The sequence below is a fragment of the Camelus ferus genome, chromosome 9 (assembly GCF_009834535.1).
Source record: "Camelus ferus isolate YT-003-E chromosome 9, BCGSAC_Cfer_1.0, whole genome shotgun sequence".
Taxonomy (NCBI): domain Eukaryota; kingdom Metazoa; phylum Chordata; class Mammalia; order Artiodactyla; family Camelidae; genus Camelus; species Camelus ferus.
This window is the reverse complement of record NC_045704.1, coordinates 36,225,940-36,248,420: the sequence shown is the minus strand read 5'-3', so window position 1 is coordinate 36,248,420 and position 22,481 is coordinate 36,225,940. Positions and strand designations below refer to the sequence as shown.

The 22,481-nt window shown below is 41.1% G+C and overlaps 2 protein-coding genes across 5 annotated transcripts in view; both read right to left on the bottom strand.

Annotated features, from left to right (window-relative positions):
- Positions 1-1,503: 1,503 nt before the first annotated feature.
- Positions 1,504-7,720, bottom strand: ARL2BP (ADP ribosylation factor like GTPase 2 binding protein). The gene is made up of 6 exons (XM_032486389.1): positions 7,358-7,720; positions 6,524-6,585; positions 4,956-5,062; positions 3,891-3,976; positions 3,572-3,668; positions 1,504-2,960 (listed from the first exon to the last, which is right to left on the bottom strand). Exons 1-6 carry the CDS (start codon positions 7,393-7,395, stop codon positions 2,859-2,861), a joined length of 492 nt encoding a protein of 163 aa, XP_032342280.1. The 5' UTR covers positions 7,396-7,720; the 3' UTR covers positions 1,504-2,858.
- A 1,752-nt stretch (positions 7,721-9,472) lies between these two features.
- RSPRY1 (ring finger and SPRY domain containing 1) overlaps positions 9,473-22,481 on the bottom strand; it is a 42,610-nt gene continuing 29,601 nt past the window's right edge. For all 4 annotated transcript variants that reach the window (XM_006190124.3, XM_032486383.1, XM_032486384.1 and 1 more), the window contains 4 exons: positions 21,560-21,662; positions 21,034-21,186; positions 16,814-16,918; positions 9,473-11,020 (listed from right to left, as the gene is read on the bottom strand). In XM_006190124.3, the coding sequence (XP_006190186.1) occupies positions 10,924-11,020; positions 16,814-16,918; positions 21,034-21,186; positions 21,560-21,662 (458 nt within the window). In that variant the 3' untranslated portion in view covers positions 9,473-10,923. The remainder of the gene's footprint in view (positions 11,021-16,813; positions 16,919-21,033; positions 21,187-21,559; positions 21,663-22,481) is intronic.

The window sequence follows — 22,481 nt, the reverse complement described above, 5'->3', positions numbered from 1 at the left end:
AGTTGTCTGATATAGCGGGTTGGGTGTACTGACTGTACTCAACCTTCTATATAAGAGACTTGAGCATCTGTGGATTTTGGTAGCAGTCCTAGAACCAGCCCCCTGCGGATACACAGGCTCCAAATGCCTATTAGAAGGCAGTTCTAGTCCTGGAGTCACTCAGCAGCACCAACCACTTCTTGGACCTGAGGTGGGAAGGCCAACTTCCTACCTGCTTTGCTGGGACTGTCTTATTTATGCTGGTCATCATGGCACAAATTTAACAGCACCCCCCCCCCCCATTCTCAAGGGTCTCAGTTTAACACTAAATTATTTAGTCACCTTGCTGAACTTGAGATTGCTGTAATGTCACCTATCTTGAAAGTCTGTAAAGTTCACAGATCAGATAATCTAGGTGCTTGATGTGTGGAGCATCTACAGACAGTAGAGAGACGGGGTGGCAGCAGAGAGGGGGGTCCTCCTGAGCTTATTTTCCTACTACCATAGAGCAACGTGCTCTGAATAACAAGCCACAGGCATTTCTGGGTATCATTGGCCCTGTTTTGAAAAACTGGGAACAATTAAATATAACTAGATTCAACCAGTTGCAGATGACCTACTCCGTTATGAGGGGGTGGGGGATTAAGTCGGAGACCCATGTCCCATTTGGCCTGGGACAGGCCTAGTTTATGCCTATTGTCCTGGTATAACTATTAACAGCAGCCCTTTTTACTCTCCAGTGTCTCAGAGTTTGAATAATAAATTATAGTTATTCCAGGATCAAGCCATAAAGAGTTTAGTTTTAAGTAAGATCAACCCATTTTCTTTTGAGGCTTAAGAGAAAAAAAATCCTACACAAGTCTGACCAGGTTTCTGACACCATGAAATAGCCTATTTTGGTGGAGACGTTAACACACTTTGTCAAATAACTACCTTTTGGTGCAGGCCAGTGCCTCTCCCGGTCCTTAGCCCCTGCAGTTTGGATGAACACTGCTTCCCATGGGTGAGGAGGGCCTAAGCAGGAGAAGGAGGCAAGTGTGTCCTGAGGTTGGGGCCAAACATCGGGCTTCCTTGTCTGGGCCACGCCTGAGCCCCACTGAGGGTGGCACATGATGACATAAGTCCTTGTGTGGATGGAGAGAGAATTCTAGTTTAAAAGAAATCAGGAAGACTGTTTTCTAATATGAAGCTACAACAGGCTTGCTTGCCTTTTCCTCTGAGTGGAAAAAAATGGAAAAAGAACCATTTACCTTGTTTGTTTTTTATACTTTCATCTTTGGATTTGTCCACTTGCCTTTTCACAACCAGACTGACCAGCGGGTCTTCAGCAAGTGCTTCCAACGTACCGGGCCTGCAATGGGCAGTCCCCTTTACAGAAAGAGCAAGAAGGGGAAGCGAGGCCAGCAGAGGCAGTGCTTGAAAGCCGCCTCTGAGTGTGCCTTCAGCTTGAAAGACCCAAACATGGATAACCCAATGGCGGTGGCTCAGCTATCGTAAAGAAAGGGGATGAAGCATTTATAGTGATGGTTTCTGTAAAACACCTGAAAATTTACTCACGGTACAAAAGCATTTAGCAAGTGCCATGTCAGGATAGAAAAACACATAGCCTGTAGCTCATCCTTTAAAACCACAACAGCCAAGTGAAAAGTCAGTACAGATTCTTATGTTTACTTGAAAAAAAATAAAAGCAAAAAAAATAAGGTACACTTCAGGAATTGAATTACTATGGTTTTTCTTTCTAGAGAGGTGACATCCACGTTTTCTGGCCAGCAATATTCTATTAGACATTGTATTAAACAAATATACTCAATCCAAGCAGACAGATGACCAGTCAAGCTGTCTGCTACCTCCTACTTGTGCTGAGCTAGACCCGGGGAACAGCCTCTTGGGAGGATTATTCTGACAGCAAGAAGGAAGTTCAGAGCCCCTACCCCAACAGAAAGCCTAGGGAACTGATTTATACAGAAAGTGTTTTAAGGAAACCTGCAGAAACACTAACATGCGACAGGAAAAGGATCCCTGTTAGACTACTGCACATGTTCACTGGTGCCCAGTAAAACAGGAACACCAACTAGAAAGCATTTTTGCTCTCACAGCGCTAACAACTAACAAGCACACAGCATATAATACTTTGATCTTGAAGTGGGTAATCATGGAAGTTCCAAGATTATATCCACTAGGTTAGCCTGAGTATTCATCTATAAAAATATTTTTTCAAAAATGGGTAAACGAGAATTATACAATGTGACTACATCAGGGCCAGCAGAAGACAGTGACAGAAGGACTGCAAATGTAAGACTAGGGATTGATGATCACATGTAGCTTTTAGGGAAAGGACATCTCTAAGTTGATTCCTACAGCCAAGACTGGCTATGATAGTAGGAGCTTCAGAAATCTTCACATAGGCAGCTTGCTTGAATAACACCTTAGTTGAAACACTCCCAGTTCAAAGCCCCAATGAGGCTCAGGACTGAAACTCTGACCTATATAAAAAGGTGTGAGTACACAAAAAGCCTGGTGGGACATGCAAGGCCTCCTGGGCCAAAAGAGGGTTGGTGACAGTGGGTTCTTCCAAATGTGGACATACCAACATGTATGCTGAGGAAGGGCCCCCAGGTGGAACGCTGGACTTAGAAGCCCCTGGGAAAGATATCTACTCGGGGAGGAGTACTAGCGTTACTGAAAAAAAGAAGGTGTTTCAGGAGACAAGAAAGTATCCCAGGAGGGTCAGGTAATTTTCTAGACCCATCAATACTTAACATTAATGAAGAATTGCAGAAAAGTCAGTCCAAGGTGTATTCTGTCATCATTAGCCACAGTCTCTCCCAGTCCATTGGGCTGGTGACGTCCAGAAAGAGCCCATTACCTGGAGGTGGGACCTAGGACCACAGATTGTTCTGGGAAGCTGGCATAGAAGATGATTTGCACAACGAAGTAACCACTAAACCGCTGCTTAAGTCCACTCCCCGGCCTTCTTTTTCCTACACAAGAAGGGAAACAACTTTAAGAGGCAAGAGATGGGGAAAAAAGTCCTTTCTAGCTCAGAACCCACTTCTGGCATGGAGGAGGAGATGGGAGGGTAGCCACCAGGGAGCACACAGGAAGGGCAAGGAGGTGATTTTGTATTTTTGTTCAGCACTGGCCCTGGTCACTCTTAGAAAACTCTCTCAAGGAGGGGAAAGTATAGCTCTGTGGTAGAATGTGTGCTTAGCATGCATGAGGTCCTGGGTTCAATCCCTAATTACATGAACCTGAAAACCAAAACGGAAAAAAAGCACCTGTCTTCACTGAAAACCATTTGTTTTTCCTGCATTATAGGAAAGCCAAAGCAATTAGACCTGCTTTTTGGTTTTGTCATTTTGATTATTTAGGGACCCTGTTTTACCAAAACCATGAGCATGTAATTCCTCATTAAGGGATCCGGGCCCCGGCCAGAGGAGGACTGCAGTTCACTCTGCTGACACGTTTCTTGCTGCCAGGCTGATACTGGCCTGTCTTACAGGGAAAAGCACAGGGGTGTGGTTTGTGCTCGACAGGTCCACCTGGACTTTCTAAGTGGCTCACCGTGGCTGAACAGGCAAGAGGGACTTACTGCTCGATAGTCCAGAAACATTTCTTTAAAAGCCAGAAAATCCGTAAACGTGAGCAGCATGTCGAAAATGTCACCAGCCACTTCATCTTTATGGTGCCTGCAAAAGAAAAGGGTGGCTACTTCACAAATGAATGATGACACAGACCATCTCTGAGATTCCCTTCAAAGGTCTGGAGGGCCTCCCACCCATGACCTAACCACCTAGTGCTCTAAACCTTGATGTTCAAGCACTGGTGGGGTGTGGGGGAGGAAGGTCTTTTTTTCAGAGTGAAGAAGGAGAAGGGTGAGAAAAGGTAAATCAGAGTCAAGCTCAACTCACTGTAAAGTCGTAGTGAAAGCCGCCATGTTAAATCCAGGAATCCGTTCCAAGAGCTGTTCTTCAATATACTTTTCTACCAAAGAAATCTAACAGTGGAAAGAATCTTGGTCAGATCGTGCTTTAGGAAAACAAAACTTCTTTTCAGAAAGCCTGCCCTTCAGCCCTTTGCAAACACTTCCTAAGAGCCTCTTCTATGTGCCTAGCTTGGTGACACCAAAGAGAACCCAAACCCAGCTCCTGCCTTCACTGAGCACACGCCCTGTGCCCGGCCCACCACAGGAGAGAGGCGGCCACAGGCAGCTACACTGTAACAAGAGGAATGCTCCAAAGTAGGTCGGGACAGGGAGCAGCAGGGCTCCCACCCCTCATGGCAGGGAGTGAGGAATGAAACAAGTGGGGCTCTTCTTCCTGGGTAGATGGAATCTGTGCAAAAAGAACAGACAAAAAGGCATAGTGCTGGAGGCAATCACAGGTTCCTTCTGAGCTAAGGCTTGGCTGAAGAAACCTTCATTGACTCTGCCATGCTTCTGTATTAAGGAAAGAAAGTCTTGGAGGCTCAAACCTCTTCTCAAACAGATGAGATCATTCCAGGAGGCTGCACAAAGCCTTGGCATAGTGCAAAGACCCAAGGGTCAAGAGTCGAGGTTCTTGGGTCCTAGTCTTGGTTTTGCCACCAATTAGTTAATGATCCTGGTCTTGGTTTTCACTTTTAACTAACAGTCATGCATACCTGACTGGATTGTGTAGCAGGAAAAAATGGTGTGTGAAAGCCAAAGGTCAAAATTATATAAATGCAAGGTGTACTGTAATTGAAAGCAGGATTATGATAAAGCCAAATATCTTTTAAAATAGAAGACGAAATCATTAAATATTTTGAAAACAGCCCCATGAACTGTGCAGCGGAAAACAACAGGAGATGTAAACTAAACCAGATTCTAACTAGAATTCCTGGCAGAGTGCTGGTGGCAGATTTTAAAAGTTGAGTAAATTTCAACATCCTTTGACCCTAAATTCATATTTTAAAGAAACCCTAATCTCCAGTAGGAGAACTAGGAATCCACTTACATATTCGTTAAAAATAGGTGTGTAGGTAAGCTTATTCTCTTCTGTATCTTCAAACTCCTGGTAGTACTTGTCCATGAAATTCCTCTGTAGTAACTGGAACTCATCATCTGAACCACAATAGGAAAAATTAGTCTTTTTAATGGAGATTAGAAAACCATTCCGATTTACAAATAGGTAGGAATTATATGTCAGCCAAATTACTTTCTCAATGGCCAGTCTCTAGCATAGGGAAAGCCAAAGGTGTTAATGTGCAGCCTGGGCGCATGAAGAGCATTCACATGGTTGCACAACCACCACTGCCATCCTCTAGTCCATTTTAAACACACAGACATCCCAGGGTGGCTTGGGAACTCCCTCCCATTACTTCTCCACAAAGGAATGAAAAGGTTCTCATAAGGTAATTTCAGCAGCAGTGGTGGAAACAGTGTAGTGACTGAAGGGATGGGCTCTGACAGAGGCTAGACTGCCTCAGCCACTTGTAACTATGTGATCTTGGGCACGCTAATAAATTTCTTTAAGCCCCAGTTTCTTCAACTGGAAAATGAAGATGATCAGGGTCCCTATCATATAAGATTGCCAGGTGGAATTTAGATGAGAATTTTCATGTAGAGAGATTAGTTCCTAGCAAACACTTACTAGGGATTAGGGAATTTTAACAACCAAAGAGAATATTATTTCTAAAAATAAAAGGAAAGCTTCCCAAATGACCTAGACTTTGGGATAAGTACGCTGGGCTTACAGAAGGCTCACTTCCCCCCACAGCACAGAGGCCAAAAGAACTCAAAGTACCCTCAGCAGTCCCCACAAATCCTCAGATCCACATGGGATCTTAATGCTTAGTGGTGAAACAACTGTCTTTGGGGGTTAAGGGCATGGATCTTTACAAGACCCAAAGGTACAAGTACAAAAACTTGGTCAGTGATTTTTTTACTAACCAAGACCAAGAAATAACAGCTAGTGACATCAAATATAGTGTTCCTTTCCTAATTTTCAGAAAACTTCAAGTCAGCAGACAAAACTTCTCAAGTTTTTCTCTCCCACATACTTGTCTTAAATAGTTGGTGCCTGTTACTGCTTATTACTTAGCAGGGCTTATGGATGCCAAAATGAATCCACAAACAGGAACTCGGAACCTATGGAACTAGCTGAAGTATGATCCTTGTTCCTCATGGACATGTGTGCTTGGTTATAATATTACACTGTAGTTTATGTACCAAACATATTAAAACTCAAGACTAAAAAACAAAATTGCTCTTACTCTCTGAAATAAAGTAGGGTTAATATTTTCTAAAGTTTTGCCAAAAGCTTTGTAACTTCTAGGTGCCCCGTTACCTGTATAACTCCCTTCTGGGCACTGAATCTATGGTTATTAGTTGTTTTAAGGAGTATGGGGCTATATGCCTCTAAGACAAATCACAGTAAGGCTTACTTCGTATTATAGTATGCTACCTTACAAATTATATGCAGTTTGATGCTTTCTCTCTTTTTAAAATTAACTTTCCAAATTGATTTCAATGTCCTTAAAAGCAAGGGTCTAAAAACTAAAGAGCACAGGTAAGGAAGCTTACCCATGATAATGTCCTCTAAATATCCAACCACGGCATCAAATTCTGCATCAGAGGCGGAAGAGCTGAAAAACAGGCCTGAATTAGGTTCTGTTGCAAATAATTCGTTTAAAAAAATGTATTATGGACATTTTCAAACATGCACAGAGGAAAAAAGAATAGCAAAAAACTTTCATCACCCAGCTTCAACAATTAAGAATGATTATCGTCTAATCTAGCAACTTCAAACAGAAGAAAACACACTTGACCCATCTGTAACATCAAAGTTGAATCATGTCATGGATCAACTTTCAGAAAACCTGACATGACACAAGGAATTACAAAACGGACAGATAACAGGGGCAAAGGCTCGCATAGGACATCTTAAGGCTCCTCCCATTTATTTCCTTCGGGGTCTACTCACCGCATCTTCGTTATCACCGCACACCTATCTGCTTGTGGGCGGGCGTAAACCTGGTGCGGTCGAGGCTGGCCAAGGGAGGCAGTAAGATCGGGCTTCCCTGGGGGAGTGGGGGAGTGGGGGAGTAGGGGGGTGGGGGGGTGGTCTGAACCTTGGTAGGGCTTCGGCAGCTCAAACCCGCCAGGTTTTGCTGACGACTAAGGACTGGAGCAGGGGTATTGTGATAGAGGCGTGTATCATCGCACGACACCACGCTGTACTCCCGGCCTCCAGGCCTGAACTTGACGGTCGCAGCAGCGGAATCGACCATGGAAACCAGGATGGAGCCTTGTTGGTCCCCACACCCACCTTAGACACCCATTTTACAACGCGGAGGCCGAGGCCGAGCGCCGGCAGCCGGGGCCTCTAGCCTCCCAGGCCCGGGCGGCGTCACTTACAAGGACATCGCGAAGCTCTCTTCCTCTAGGGCGTCCATCGCCGCCGCCGCTGCCGCCGCCGCCACATACACCGGGCGCGGGCAAGCGGGTCCGATGACGGCCTCCTACCCTGCCCGCGGGCAGGGCGCAGCCACCTACCCAACCCGCATCCAGGAGGCCTCGCCGCCGAGGCCACGGCCGGCTCACGGCCCAGGGCGGGAGCGCCTACGCGTAAGGTCCCAGTCTTGAGCTCCCTGGCTACCGCCACGCGCCGGCCGGGCCTGCAAGCCCGACCGGGCCTCTCTACGTGCGCCGCTGCAGCCGCAGGGTCCAGGCGTCCGTTATCGCGTCCCGCCTCCCGTCACCATGGACACCGCGACCTTTCCACCGCTTCGCGGCTCCCGGCAGCCAATCACAGGCGTACGTTTCCCGACGCCAGGGGCGGGGCAAAAACAGGGAGGGGAAGTCAGGGAAACGGATGGAAGGTCTCGAAGGGACGCTGGATGGTAGTGGGCACGTTTGGGGCGAGTAAATGTCACGTCGCCCCTATTCTGAAGCGGAAGGAATCGAACCCGAGAGCCTCGATTTCCTCACTTGCAATTTGGGAATGAATTACAAGATTTAAGAAGATTAAGTAATTTTAAAGCGGGTTTTAAGAACACTGTAAATTGAAAATAAGAGCCAGTCCCTTAGCTTTTGAACCAGATAATGCAGAGATTTGCGAGACAGTTACTCCCTCTCCTGGAAGGAAAGCCCCACTGCAGGAAGGGGATGCCTTGTAATTTACATCATAAATATAATATTCACACCATGAAGATTATTTGGCACTAACTGGCTTCCTGGGTAGTTAGGCAAGATAAAAGTTGACAGAACCACTTTGAGCAACACAATCAGGTGACTTTTGCTCCACGAAAAGTCCCCTCCAAAACTGCCAAATTCTACAAAGGGATACCCTAGACCTGGTTTATCCTGATTGGATCATTAGACAGTGTGTCACTGCATTACATCCTTAAGCCGAATGTATGGTACATGTCTAAAGGGATATTAGGTATGGCTTAGGTTTGATCTGGGGTCAAATGGCCAGTCTTAATGAACTGACAGACATCTTAATGGACATAAACTATGTCAGTGGGATGTGGAATTAAAAATGGTTACCATGACACAGTTGTATGCAGGGTGAAGTCAATTCTCAGAGGTACTACCTCTGCTTAGCACCAAGTAGAAGGCAGGCATCTAGAAAGGTTTGCTAAATAACTGGGCCGAGTTCTGTTTAAGTCAAACACTGGTCACACAGCTCAAGGCAAACTGCAAATTTTCTCGTGACCTACTTTCTCTATAAGCCACACTTCTGCTAGACTAAATAAACTTGCCCACACATTCTACTGCTAATACATATATGGGATCAGAGTGGTGGAGGAAACTTGATTTCATCTATTCTGGTTATCTAACACTGTTAGAAGTTATCCAAAAACTTACTGGCTGAAAAAAAATTATTTTGCTCACTAATCGGCAATTTGGTCAGGACTTTGTAGGGACACCTAGTCTCTGTTCCACTTGGCATCAGTTGGGGCAGCTGGAATGGGGCTAGAGAAGTCTCTTCTGAGAAGCTTACTCTTGTGGCTGGCAAATTAGTATTGGCTGTGGCAGCTAAGTTGTGGTTGTTGGACAGAGGACTGTTGGGGGAAGTGGGAGTTCCTCCCCATATAGGTCTTCCCAGGGATGCTTGGGTTTTCTCACACCATGGCTGCTATGTCCAATATTTGAAGAGACAAGAAATAGAAGCTGCCAATCTCTCAAAGGCCTAGCTCTGGGAAACTGGCATAGCAACTGGTCAAGCAAACACAAAGCCAACTCAGATTTAAGGGGAAGGGGCATAAACTTCATTTATAGATGGGAGGAATGTCAAAGAATTTGTGGCCCTCTTTAATCCACTTCACCATCTCTGGTACTAAGAACAAATGGGAATAAAGATAATAGGTACCTACTTACTCAGGCAGGTGCCAGATACTGCACTAAACATTTAAAAACACATTGTCTCAAAAATAAATAAATAAACAAACAAAGACATTGTCTCCTTTCAAAATACTTGAAACCCTATGAGAAAAAAACAAATACCCAAAAGTTATGAAATCTTAATCAAAAAAGGCAACAAATGTTTTATTTCTTCAATGCAAATTACTGTATTCACCACAAGCTAAAGAAGAGAACATATATATATATATATATATATTTATATATATTTTTGAATTTATGGAAGACTAAAGACATGGAAAAAAATCCAGCACCCCAACAAGTACGGCCAGGAAGGAAATCAGCTCTGTAATAGGACAGTTTAATGAACTACAAACGAGAAAGGGTGGGAAAGGAAGAAAATAATGTGCATTGAATTTAAGACACTGTAAAACTCAGAAGACATATTTACTATTCAAGTATAAACTCAGTAAGGACTTGGCATAAATTGAAAGGCAGCTGCTGAGGTACACCATTATAAAATAAGTTCTATGAATTTACAATTCTACCTTCCAATTTTCTGGGAGAAAAAACCAAACTCTTGAAGGTCTTCCTCAGAGACCCTGAGAGGGAATAACACTTTTGATGAAGATATAGTCAACAATCCATGATTGAATTTACTATTCAAAAACATGTATTTATTTTAAACAATAGGAATACGTGCTCTCAGACTGTCCTCTAAGAGTTTTTGAGACTAGTTCAAGAGTTGCAAAGTATATTACTTCCAAAAACAATACTGATTAAAAAAATTTTTTTAAACAAAAACCAAAAAACCTGATTTGATGGTACCTTAAAAAGACCCTAAATACCAAATTTTCTCCAGTCTAACATTGCAGTTAATTTAGGAATTCCTCCTGCATTGTTAAAACATTTTTTTCCTCACAAAATGTGGGTGCTGAAATTGGATAGAAACACCATGAATGTGAAAATACCACCAATTTTCTGTAGTTAAAAAAAACTAGAATGTTCTTTGGAATCACTGAAATACAAAAATTTGGGGTTTTTTTTCCCTACAGTCTGTGCACCTTCTTTCAGGCCCTCCATGTTGCTTGTAGTATTGACCTGTGTGATTCTAGTTTTACAGCTTCAAGTCTTGCAGTGCAATATCCATGCTTAACACAACCAGTGGCTCTCTGACCATCGGGAAGTTATGCTTACCCCAGAAATGCTGTCATTTACTTCTCTGTAATGACTTTTGCCCAAAATAAGAACTTTAGAATATGAGACAAAACATCCTGTGTTAAACAATCAAATGAACCCAACCTGGAGAATTCTGGTGTGGTTTCAGCACGCAGGAGGGCATGGTCTCCTATTGTTTTTCATGGAAGTACCACAAGCCTAGCTGTTAGCATTCAGCTTTCCTTGACCTTAAGAGGAATTTCTCAGGGCTGGCAAGTTGGGTTAGATTCTAGGAGAATTTTGTCTTTGACAAACTACCATTTTTTAGCATAAAATCTGGCCATGGCTATAAGTTTCAATGTGCGTACAACTGATTAGAGATTTTTTTTTCTTTGTTTTTCTTTTCAACATCGGCTGGAATTGAGTAGAAATAAGTCCATGATGCCTCTTCACATGTGTCATGAAATATGAGAAATCTGTCTGACTCTAGACACTATTTCTTTACGACACAATGGGCAGGTCTCCAGTTGCAAGGCACAATCCATGCACAGGTCACTGAGGAGAAAGACATAATAAATGCCAGTTAGTTCAATGCTTCAAAAGGTCAAACTGACGAACTGGTGACTCAACCTAAAATGTTAATAAGCATGTTAACTGAAAGGGTAATAATCACACGTGACTAAAACATAAAGTAAATAGATAAACAATAAGTCTCTCTCCAATTTCTGGTCCTCTATCTTCCTCTTCTGAAGAATAAGTTAAAAGTTCACGTGCATTCTTCCAGAAAGCCTGTATGTACACAGCCTATAACACACAGAAGTGTATGTATGTAGGAGTGATACCACGCTGTTTTTTCCATTTATCCCAATTATCATTTGCCAAATAGTCCATCTTTCACCACAGATATAACATAATGCCTTTATCATCTATTAAATTTTTATTTGTAATTAGTTCTGTTTCTGGGCTTCTATCCTGTTACATTCTTGTATCATTCTTTTCATATACTAGGACCAAACTATTAACATTTTTAAAAATTGAAGTATAGCTGATTTATAACATTATATTAGTTTCAGGTGTACAACGTAGTGATTCAAAATTTTTATAGTTTATACTCCAATTAAAGTTATTTATAAGATACTGGCTATATTCCCTGTGTGGTATAATACATCCTTACAGCGTATTTATTTTATACATAGTAGTTTGTGTCCCCGCTTAATCCCCTGCTCCATCTTGTCCCCACCCCCTTCCCACTGGTAACTACTAGTTTGTTCTCTGTCGGTTTTTGTTTTGTTATATTTATTCGTGTTTTATTTTTTAGGTTCCACATATAAGTGATAACATGTAGTATTTGTCTTTCTTTGTCTGACTTGTTTTACTAAGCATAATACCCCCCAGGTTCATCTATGTTGTTGCAAATTTAAGTTATTTTCATGTATTTTAAGATGCAGTAGGTAGGGTTAGTCTTCTCCATAACTCTTCTTTTTTCAGAATTTTTTTTGCTTTCATATCATTAACTTTTAAATTAGCATTTTGATTTCTAGGGGTAGGGGGATGTCATTTTTACCTGGACCAAGTTAAACTTAGAGTTTAGGGGAAATTGTCACCTTTACAATACTGAGAGGTCTTCCTATTCAAGAACAGATCCATTGATTCAAATCTTTACATTCCTTGGTAGTTTAAAAGTTTTCTTCAGATAGGCACCACATATTTCTTGGTGTGTACTCTGAGGCTTTTTTTTTTTTTTTTTGACTACTGTAAAAGGGATCTTCAAATACATGTTCTAATTAGTTGCTATTTATACATAGAAAATCTATTGTTTTAAGTTTTTTTTTTTATAACCAACTAGCTTATTCAATTGTCACACTGATTCTAATAAGCTTTTTTTCAGTCAATTCTCCTGGTATTCAGGTATGTAATCTGTCATCTCCAAATGATGATTTTGCTTCTTTTTCCAGTTTTAATCCCTTTTCTCTTTCTTGTCTAACTACCTTAGATCATACAATGCAAGTCATAGTGCTGACAGCAAGCATTGTTGTCTTGTCCCCAGCATCTCTTGAAATGCTTCCAGTGTGTCACCACTAAAAAGATGCCAGTGTTTGGCTGAGATATATATATGTCTTTTATATATTTTTTTAATGTCTTTTATATTGTTAAGGAAGTATCCATCCATTCTTATTTTACACTATTTTATTCCCTACATCCATTTGTTTTGTAGCATTCCATCCATTGAGATGGATACTGATTTTTAACAAATGTCTTTTCAGCATTTTTGGAGAAAGTGTTAATTCCTTACTCTCCTGTCCCTCGGCCTATTTGAGTAAATTATTTTTTTTTTTTTTGAGTAAATTCTCTTAATTTCCTATACTATACTATCCTTGCATTCCTGAAACAAGTACACCCTCTCCCCCTGAGGTTGTGTTGCTGGGTCCTATTTGCTAATAATTTATTTAGGATTTTTAGATTTATAGTCATAAATTTTCTTTTTTATGTGCATTATCAGCTTTCACATGATTATCATACAGGCTATGTAAAAAGAATATTGTGGTTTTCCTATTTTCTCTATGGTCTGGAGAAGTTTAGATAGAATCTATCTATTCTCTGAAAGTTTGGAAGAATTCACCTGTGAAACCATCTGGGCTTAGTGCTTTTACGGGGGAAGGCAAAGGTAAGCTGTGATAATCACCTCAATTTCTTCTATGGTAACAGAAATGCTTAGACTTTCAGTCTCTTCTAGGGATTGACTTACATCATTCAGTTTAGCTAGATTTCCTTTCTCACCTCTACCCTTCTAGAATTGCTGTTGCTGAAAGTGGAGCTAAATTTTCTTCTCATTTTTTTAATTTCCTCTTGCCACTCTGTTTTGGATATCTCTAGGATGGAAACTGGTTATACTTAAGATACCTGGCTCTTAAGTTTTTAGATTTCAGCCCTCATTCATGAGCCCTTATTGTGTGTAAAACCACCAACAAGGGCCAGAGAGCTCAAAGATTCTGATTCAGAGATCCAGACTTTGAGGAGTCCTGGGATGCAGAGTTGATACAGAGGAATAATCACAGCTCAGTCACTGTGCTTTTCTTTCAGAAGAGAGACTGGTATAGCTAAGGGTTAAACAGACAAACTCACTGCTTGTATTTCCCTTACCAGCTGATTAGACAGCAACCCATTTCATGAGATGGCAAACGTATAGAGGCAGAGTCAGGGGCCCAGGCTGAGTCAGACCTGGGGGAGACAAACTGAGGCCCATCAGTCCAGGCTCTGATCCCCTAGGAGACCTGGTAGCTAAAGTTACGTCAAGAATAAGAGCAAGGGAGGCAATGGGATGTGATGAATTACAGGAGCTGGCCTACAACATCAACACGGGGACTGCTCACATACAGCCAGCACGCGTACCTGGGCCAGGGCTGGGCCAGCACACTGCCCGACTCCTAGTCCCCTCACTAACCTTAGCTGAGATGGCCTTTTTCAGGGACTGTCTTCCCTGCTGCTCTTGCTGGTGTTTGGACACTCTGTTACACAGGATCCAGGCTTCCCTCTGAGTTCATCTCACAAACTGAAATTTGGTGAGATGGCAGGAAGGCACTGCCTTCTCAATGGTTAGGATGGTAACTAGTAAGTTAATGAGAAAGCTCTAAAACTAGAGGGGATTGCCCAAGAGGCTCATAAAGAGCATTAAACCTTTTACATTTTGTGAATGAAAACTGTATTAAAAATATAGTCCTATCATATCAACAAGAGAAAGGACAAAAACCACATGATCATCTCAATCGATGCAGAAAAAGCATTTGATCAAATTCAACACCCATTTATGATAAAAACTCTCGCCAAAGTGGGTATAGAGGGAACATATCTCAACATAATAAAAGCTATATATGACAAACCTACAGCCAGCATAGTACTCAACGGTGAAAAACTCAAAAGCTTCCCACTAAAATCTGGGACAAGACAAGGATGCCCACTATCACCACTCCTATTCAACATAGTCCTGGAAGTCCTAGCCACAGCAGTCAGGCAAGAGAAAGAAATAAAAGGGATCCAAATTGGAAAAGAAGAGGTAAAAGTGTCATTATATGCTGATGACATGTTACTATATATAGAAAACCCTAAAAGGTCCACACAAAAGCTACTAGAGCTGATTGAAGAATTCAGCAAGGTAGCAGGTTACAAAATTAACATTCAAAAATCAGTTGCATTTCTTTACACTAACGATAAATCAACAGAAGAAGAAAGTAAAGAAACAATCCCCTTTAAAATAGCACCCAAAGTAATAAAATATCTGGGAATAAATCTAACCAAGGAGGTGAAAGAATTATACACAGAAAACTATAAACCATTGATGAAGGAAATTAAAGAAGACTTTAAAAAATGGAAAGATATTCCATGCTCTTGGATTGGAAGAATCAATATTGTTAAAATGGTCACACTGCCCAAGGCAATCTACAGATTTAATGCAATCCCTATCCAATTACCCAGGACATATTTCACAGAACTAGAACAAATCATAATAAAATTCATATGGAACCATCGAAGACCTAGAATTGCCAAAGCATTACTGAAGAGAAAGAAAGAAGCTGGAGGAATAACTCTCCCAGACTTCAGACAATACTATAGAGCTACAGTCATCAAGACAGCATGGTATTGGTACCAAAAACAGACATATAGACCAATGGAACAGAATAGAGAGCCCAGAAATGAACCCACAAACTTTTGGTCAACTCATCTTTGACAAAGGAGGCAAGAATATACATTGGAATAAAGACAGTGTCTTCAGCAAATGGTGTTGGGAAAACTGGACAGCAGCATGTAAAACAATGAAGCTAGAACACTCCCTTACACCATATACAAAAATCAACTCAAAATGGATTAAAGACTTAAACATAAGACAAGATACAATAAACCTCCTAGAGGAAAACATAGGCAAAACATTATCTGACATACATCTCAAAAATTTTCTCCTAGAAGAAATAAAAGCAAGAATAAACAAATGGGACCTAATGAAACTTACAAGCTTCTGCACAGCAAAGGAAACCAGAAGTAAAACAAGAAGAAAACCTACGGAATGGGAGAAAATTTTTGCAAGTGAAACCGACAAAGGCTTGATCTCCAGAATATATAAGCAGCTCATATGACTCAATAAGAAAAAAATAAACAACCCAATCCAAAAATGGGCAGAAGACCTAAACAAGCAATTCTCCAAGGAAGACATACAAATGATCAAAAGGCACATGAAAAAATGCTCAATATCACTAATTATCAGAGAAATGCAAATCAAAACTACAATGAGGTATCACCTCACACCAGTCAGAATGGCCGTCATTCAAAAATCCACAAATGACAAATGCTGGAGAGGCTGTGGAGAAAGGGGAACCCTCCTACACTGCTGGTGGGAATGCAGTATGGTGCAGCCACTATGGAAAACAGTGTGGAGATTCCTCAAAAGACTAGGAATAGACTTACCATATGACCCAGGAATCCCACTCCTGGGCTTGTATCCAGAAGGAACCCTACTTCAGGATGACACCTGCACCCCAATGTTCATAGCAGCACTATTTACAATAGCCAAAACATGGAAACAGCCTAAATGTCCATCAACGGGTGACTGGATAAAGAAGATGTGGTATATTTATACAATGGAATACTACTCAGCCATAAAAACCGACAACATAATGCCATTTGCAGCAACATGGATGTTCCTGGAGAATGTCATTCTAAGTGAAGTAAGCCAGAAAGAGAAAGAAAAATACCATATGAGATCACTCATATGTGGAATCTAAAAAACAAAAACAAAAACAAACAAACAAAAACAAAGCGTAAATAAAGGACAGAAATAGACTCATAGACAGAGAATACAGACTTGTGGTTACCAGAGGGGTGGAGGGTGGGAAGGGATAGACTGGGATTTCAAAATTGTAGAATAGACTACACTGTATAGCACAGGGAAATATACACAAAATGTTATGATAACTCACAGAGAAAAAAATGTGACAATGAGTGTGTATATGTCCATGAATAACTGAAAAATTGTGCTGAACACTGGAATTTGACACAACATTGTAAAATGATTATAAATCAATAAAAAATGTTAAAAAAAAAATAAAGTCCTGAGGAAACAAAATAAAACAAAACCATGGGCCTTCCATATCAAGCAGCTGTTTCTATTTCCTGTACTTTCTGGAAGACAGCCGTGTACTACTTGGCCAACTCTAATGTCTCACTGGGCCCACTTTGGATATTACCAACCTCAATGAACAGCCTTGTAACTGGTAACACTGTAAAGGCAATTCAAGAACAGGGTGAAACTTTGTCTAATGGAATGTACAAGAGAGGAAATAACCACACAAACCCTCTTACCTGTGTCCACATGGCTTCAATTGTGTGTCTGCTACCTCATCGCAACACAGGGAGCAGCAGTTTTCCCGGATACTGACTTGCTTCAACAGAGCAAGACGCCTGTGCCTGCATAGAAAACACAGTTTGAAACTATTTTGTCAACAAATAAATGGGGCCTGTTAGCAGTGATGCATACGAAAGACCTGGAAAATACTCCTGTACATGTGTGTCTATTATTCCTTAAGCTTTATTCAGGAAAGTTTTCACACAAGACATCTCATTTCAACCTTACGATGATTTTCTAAAATAGAGAATGAAGGAGGTATAGTCATTCCCATTTTACAAAGGAAAAGGACAATGATTTGCATAAAGTCACAGACAAAGAAATGATTTGCGTAGGTCACACACAATAAACAGATTCAGGAATTAAATTCAAATCTTTTGGTTCTAAGTCCAGTGCTCTTTTTAATTTATCAGCAAATTTTAACCTCTTAAGTCACACATCTCTAAGAGTGTGATGAAAAGCATAGGGCGTTTCCCCCCAAAAGTGCACACACACAAGTTTTCGTACAATTTCAAGGTGTTTATGATGGCCCGTCATAGTCACCCTCGAAGTCCAGACGCCTCAGGTTAGAACCCTTGCATTATACCTTCACTCAGCTTGGAATGGAAAAGCAGACAGGCAGAAATGCTGTGCTGAAGGTATAGCCCTGATGGATGCGCAAGAGATACACGAAACTTTCATTCAATTCACAGAAGACCTTACTACCTGCCAGGCACTGGTCCAAGCCTTGCATATTTAGCGTGGAGAGGACTGAAAAAGTACCCTTGCCTCTGAAAAGAGCTTACACTCCAATGGGGGGAAACAGATTTGTTAATCAGATAAAAAAGATATTCAGAATTTCAAGTGCTAATGAACAGTATGAAGAAAAATAAAGCAGGGAGGAAAATAAGGAGTGTGTATGTGTGAGGCAGGGAGTTATAACTTTAAATATGGCAGCCAGGGAAGGTCTCACTAGGATGACATTTAAGTAAAGACAAGAAGGGAGTGAGCCTTAAAGGTCTTCTAGTATGTTAATAAGGCAACTTTCAGAAAGCCCCCTAGGCACCTAAGGATGGGGCTGGGAACCAACCAGGTGATTAGAGGGTTGGAACTTTCAGTTCCCTCCTCCCTCTCCGGCCCCACCTCCCAAGAAGGGAGGGAGGGGGGCTGGAGATTGAGTTCAAACATTAATGACCAGTGATTTAATGAACTAGGCCTACATAATGAAGCCTACACAAAAACCCCAAAGGACAAGGCTTGAAGAACTTCAGGTTGGTGAACATGGGAGAGGCAGGGAGAGTGGCACACAGATAGCCTGCTCCTGAGTTGTATTCTTTTATAATAAATCAGTAAACTATTAAGAAGTAAACTGTTTTCCTGAGTTCTGTGGCAGTAGCTCTAGCCAATTAATTGAACCTGAGGAGGTCATGGCAACCTCCAATTTATGGCCAGTTGGTTACAACCTGGACTTGCAATTGGCATCTAAAGTGGGAGAGGGGATGCAGGACTGAGCCTTCACCAGAGGGATCTGAGCTATCTCCAGGTAAAGAGTGTCAGAATTTAATTAACTGTCTGGTGGTGTTGGAAAACACATTGAGCCTTTCTAGAGGCAGGGATAATTCTAGCTGCAGAACATTCTAGTGCAAAGGCCCTGAGGCTACAACAGTAGACTTGGTATATTCCAGGAGCAACAAGGAGGCCAGGATGGCTGATATAGCAGGTGCTTACAGAGCCTGGTAGGATTCAAGCTTTTACCTTACGTGAAATAGGAAGCCACTAGGTAAGAGTCTTGTGAGCAGAGACGTGCATGATCTAACTTATGTTGTAGCAAAGTCATTCCGGAGGCTGTGTTGAAGAGACTGAAGGGGGTTAAGGCAGGAACAGGGAGACTAGTTCAAGGGCAGGACAAAAATAATCCAGATGGGAAATGATGGAGGCTTCTACTGTGGTGGTGGCAGTGAGAGGGACAAGAAGTAGCTGGATCGGGGATATGTTCTGAAGGCACAGCCTACAGGATTTGCTGAGGGATCTGATGTGGAAATGGAAGTAAGTCATACACTGCCATGTCAAGGCTACTCCAGAATTATGGCCAGGGAAACTGGAATGACATGGAGCTATTAATAGAGATGAGGGAAGACTGCAGGAGAAGCAGGTGGCTGTAAGTGGATGACTAGGTGAGTATATGGTGCTTCACTGTGCTATTCTTTTTTTTTTCCTTTGTGGGTATTTAAAGTTTTCCATAATAAAAAGTTTAAGGAAAAAAAAAAGGAATAAATGGAAGAATTACAGACAGAGAGTATATACAACATACAACAATTAACAAAATCCCCAGCAGACACAGGGCCACTGATCTACCTCAAAGCCAGAAAAGTATATTATTCTAATGAGTAAAAAAATACCCTTGAATATAAGCTTTTGGAACATGGGCTGAAAATATTAATGGCATAGAAAGCAATTTTAGGCACGTTCACACTTACTGCCTTAATTTGTAATTAAGTGCAACTGGAATGTTAAGGGGAGCAAGGTACCAGCAGGAGCTTGGCATTAAGGTGGCCACACAATTAGTCTCCGACAACTCCTCTCTTGGTGTCACTGTCAGACACAACGAAGTCTAATGCAGCATAGACGTGCCCTAGCTTGTAACTCTGCTGGTTCTTATCCAAGCAGACTGCACTGTGGGTGCCAAATTGATGTGGTACCATAAGAGCATGTAGAGGCTGTTCATAAAAGAAGACTTTCTGACAGTTGGTACCTATTGCCATCTGACTTTTGGACAGTTTACTTCTGTAGGGGCAGTTAACTAAATGCTAAAGCAGTCTTAACTAGGGCCAGCCTCCAGGGGAACTCTTAGATGGACTGGTTGTACCTTTCAGGGTGTGAGAAGGCAGACTTGTCTATGGGTCACATCCAAGGAGACAGGCTACGTGAAAACGTAACAGGGTATGACAAACAGAGGTGTTACTTCACACTTTCATCAAGAGGAATTTTAAGTCCAGAATCCCTGTCATGCACCAAGACAAGAAAAGTCGAAGGGAAGTTCAAAGACTAAACCTCTAATCCCTGAACTGGGATGTAAGTGGCCCTTCTGTTCCTGGGATATAAGGAGGCTCTGCTGCTGCAGGCAGGGCTGCCATCACTATGTGACATTTTCTAGTTCATCTGGAAACTGCAGAGCCACTCTCAAGCCTTGGGACACTGAGTCCAAGGTAAAACACAGTCCAGAAGGGCTCTTTACAGACCTGCTTTCTGAGCCAGAACAGGACCTAGGATCACACACTATGTTATAGACACCTCCGAGGGCATAAGGGCCCAACACTGGCTATGCCAGGGCCAGTGTGGTCTCCTTGGCTGCTGAGAGAGACTCTGTCACTGACACAACACATGTGGCATTAGTAACAGGAATGCCCTTCCTCACAAAGGCCCAACAAGCTGCTCTATTAAAAAGTGATAAACTTTGGCTCATACTGTGAGACAAGCTTCAACTTGAAGTAATTACCAGGAAGCAGATGGAATCTTTCCCAGCTTAAGGAAAAGACTATGTTCATCTCATAAGGAAGAAGAACAGGCATTCATCCAAGGCAACAATTAATGCCAATCAGTCTTTGGCAAACAAGGGCTGTGAAATTTTATCCAAGATGGCATTCACTGTCCTAATGGTTGTAGAACAGTGTTGGCATCTTTGTCACACAATAAAACCCAACAATAAGTCTGTTTTAATAAATCCAGGTCTGTTAAAAGATGTACTTGATTTCCTAATAGTCAAGATTTTTACACTTTATATTCAAGTGAAGCTAGTTTGTAGCTTTTTGTGTATGTGCATGGGTCATACTGTCTGATTTTTATACCAATGTTTTTTAGCTCATAAAACTTACTTGGAAGTGCTCTTTCTTCCTGGGTTCTGTAACATTTTAAATAGCAATAAAATTATCTGTTATTTAAAGATTTGGTGAAACCACCTGGGTCTGGTGCTTTTGGGGGTATAGCTCTTAATTTTTTTCAATTTAATTTTACAGTAATAATTGGTTTGTTTATCTCTCTTCTGTGATCTGTTTTAGTAATTTATATTTCCTAAGAAGTCATCCATTTTACTTAGGTCTCCAAATTTTTTGTAAGAAGTTAAGAAAGTCTCTTAGAAATTGTTTTAATTTCTTATGAGATGCATGTGAAGGTCTGCAGATAGCCTAAGCAGATTCCTTACCTTGGCAAAATGATTTTCTCTTCAGCTGTTAGGAAGGCATAGTCATTAAAAGTGCTAAATTTCATAGACGGTGGATATTTGAATGGTTTTGCTCCAAAATTGAACTCACATTGTTGATATGACATGAAACTAGCTGCAGCAAAAAATCCAGATCTACAAATAAAAATGAGGACAGCGGTCAAGAGAATTCATAAAAACAAAGTAAAGCTCATACATAAAGTGGTTTTCAGAAAGTCAGAATGAAAGTCAGAATGAGTCATACCCTCGCAGAAAGGAAGGGTGACAGATTCTGTTTACTAACCTGGACAGGACTGTGAACCAGAGAACAGTCTGCTCTTATCTTCCTATATCAAACTCTAGGATAGTTTTAGGTATGACCAAATGGGTCCCCAGTTAACTTGAGATAAAATGATTTCTCATCACAACTGACTACATAAATGGACAAAGTTGTTATTTTTTTTTTTCCCCTTGAGAAAAGTACATTCCATGCATCTACTCACATTTTTGACTGAGAAAAGGAACTTACACAGTAGATGAGAAGACTTGCTTCTCAGGAGGCAGCTGGTTACCATTTAAAAAGAAGATCATCTGTTTTTCATTCAAGTCTAACAGAAATCCTACTGTGTCTCCTAGAAGATAAAGTGCAACACTGTTAGATATCCTAAAGGATTCTGCTGTCTCAAGGGTTTTAATGTCACTGCATTAAGCCCGCTTTTGTAGCCATGCATTCAACATGTTCATCTTTCTTGTTTCTTCTGCAACTGATATGACCCCTTCATACCAATACTTTAATGTACCATTCAGAGGAAAATGCTGCCAGTTAATGTATGAAAAGCCGTCAATTGTAAGATGCATCCCAATTTCAAAGATGTTAAAATGGGGAGGAAATGTGCATTTTGGGACCAGAAAACATGGTAAGATCAAAATCACGGGCTTCTTTGCCTCTCTGGTGAAAGTTAGAACTCCCTGAGGTAAAAACTGCCTCCACACATTTTTTTTTTCCTAAGGCATTCATCTTCACTCAAAGTTCTTGTTTTTTAAATTGTCAAAGATAAACACATGAAATTACACAGTGATGACAGAAAAAAAAAAAGAACACTCAATGCTAGTGGAAGAAAATCTGGCAGTATATAGTAAAAGCGTTAAAATTCTGTATCCCTCTCGCCAGCGAAGATTCACTTCACTTCTAAGGATTTATTCTGAGAAAATCCAGAATGGTTTATACTTTTTTAATAATAATAATTTTAAAAGGCAAAAATGTAACTGTCCAACTGTGAGGCATCGATTAATATAATACTATTATATAAGGGAATATTGAAAAGCTGTTAAAAATAATGTTATTTAAATAATCTGGAAAGCTGTTCAAGGCATAGTAAGTGTAATGACAAAAAATATATACACCGAATTGTGTTTTTTAAAAAAAGCTCTGGATGGAGGAATTACAAGGG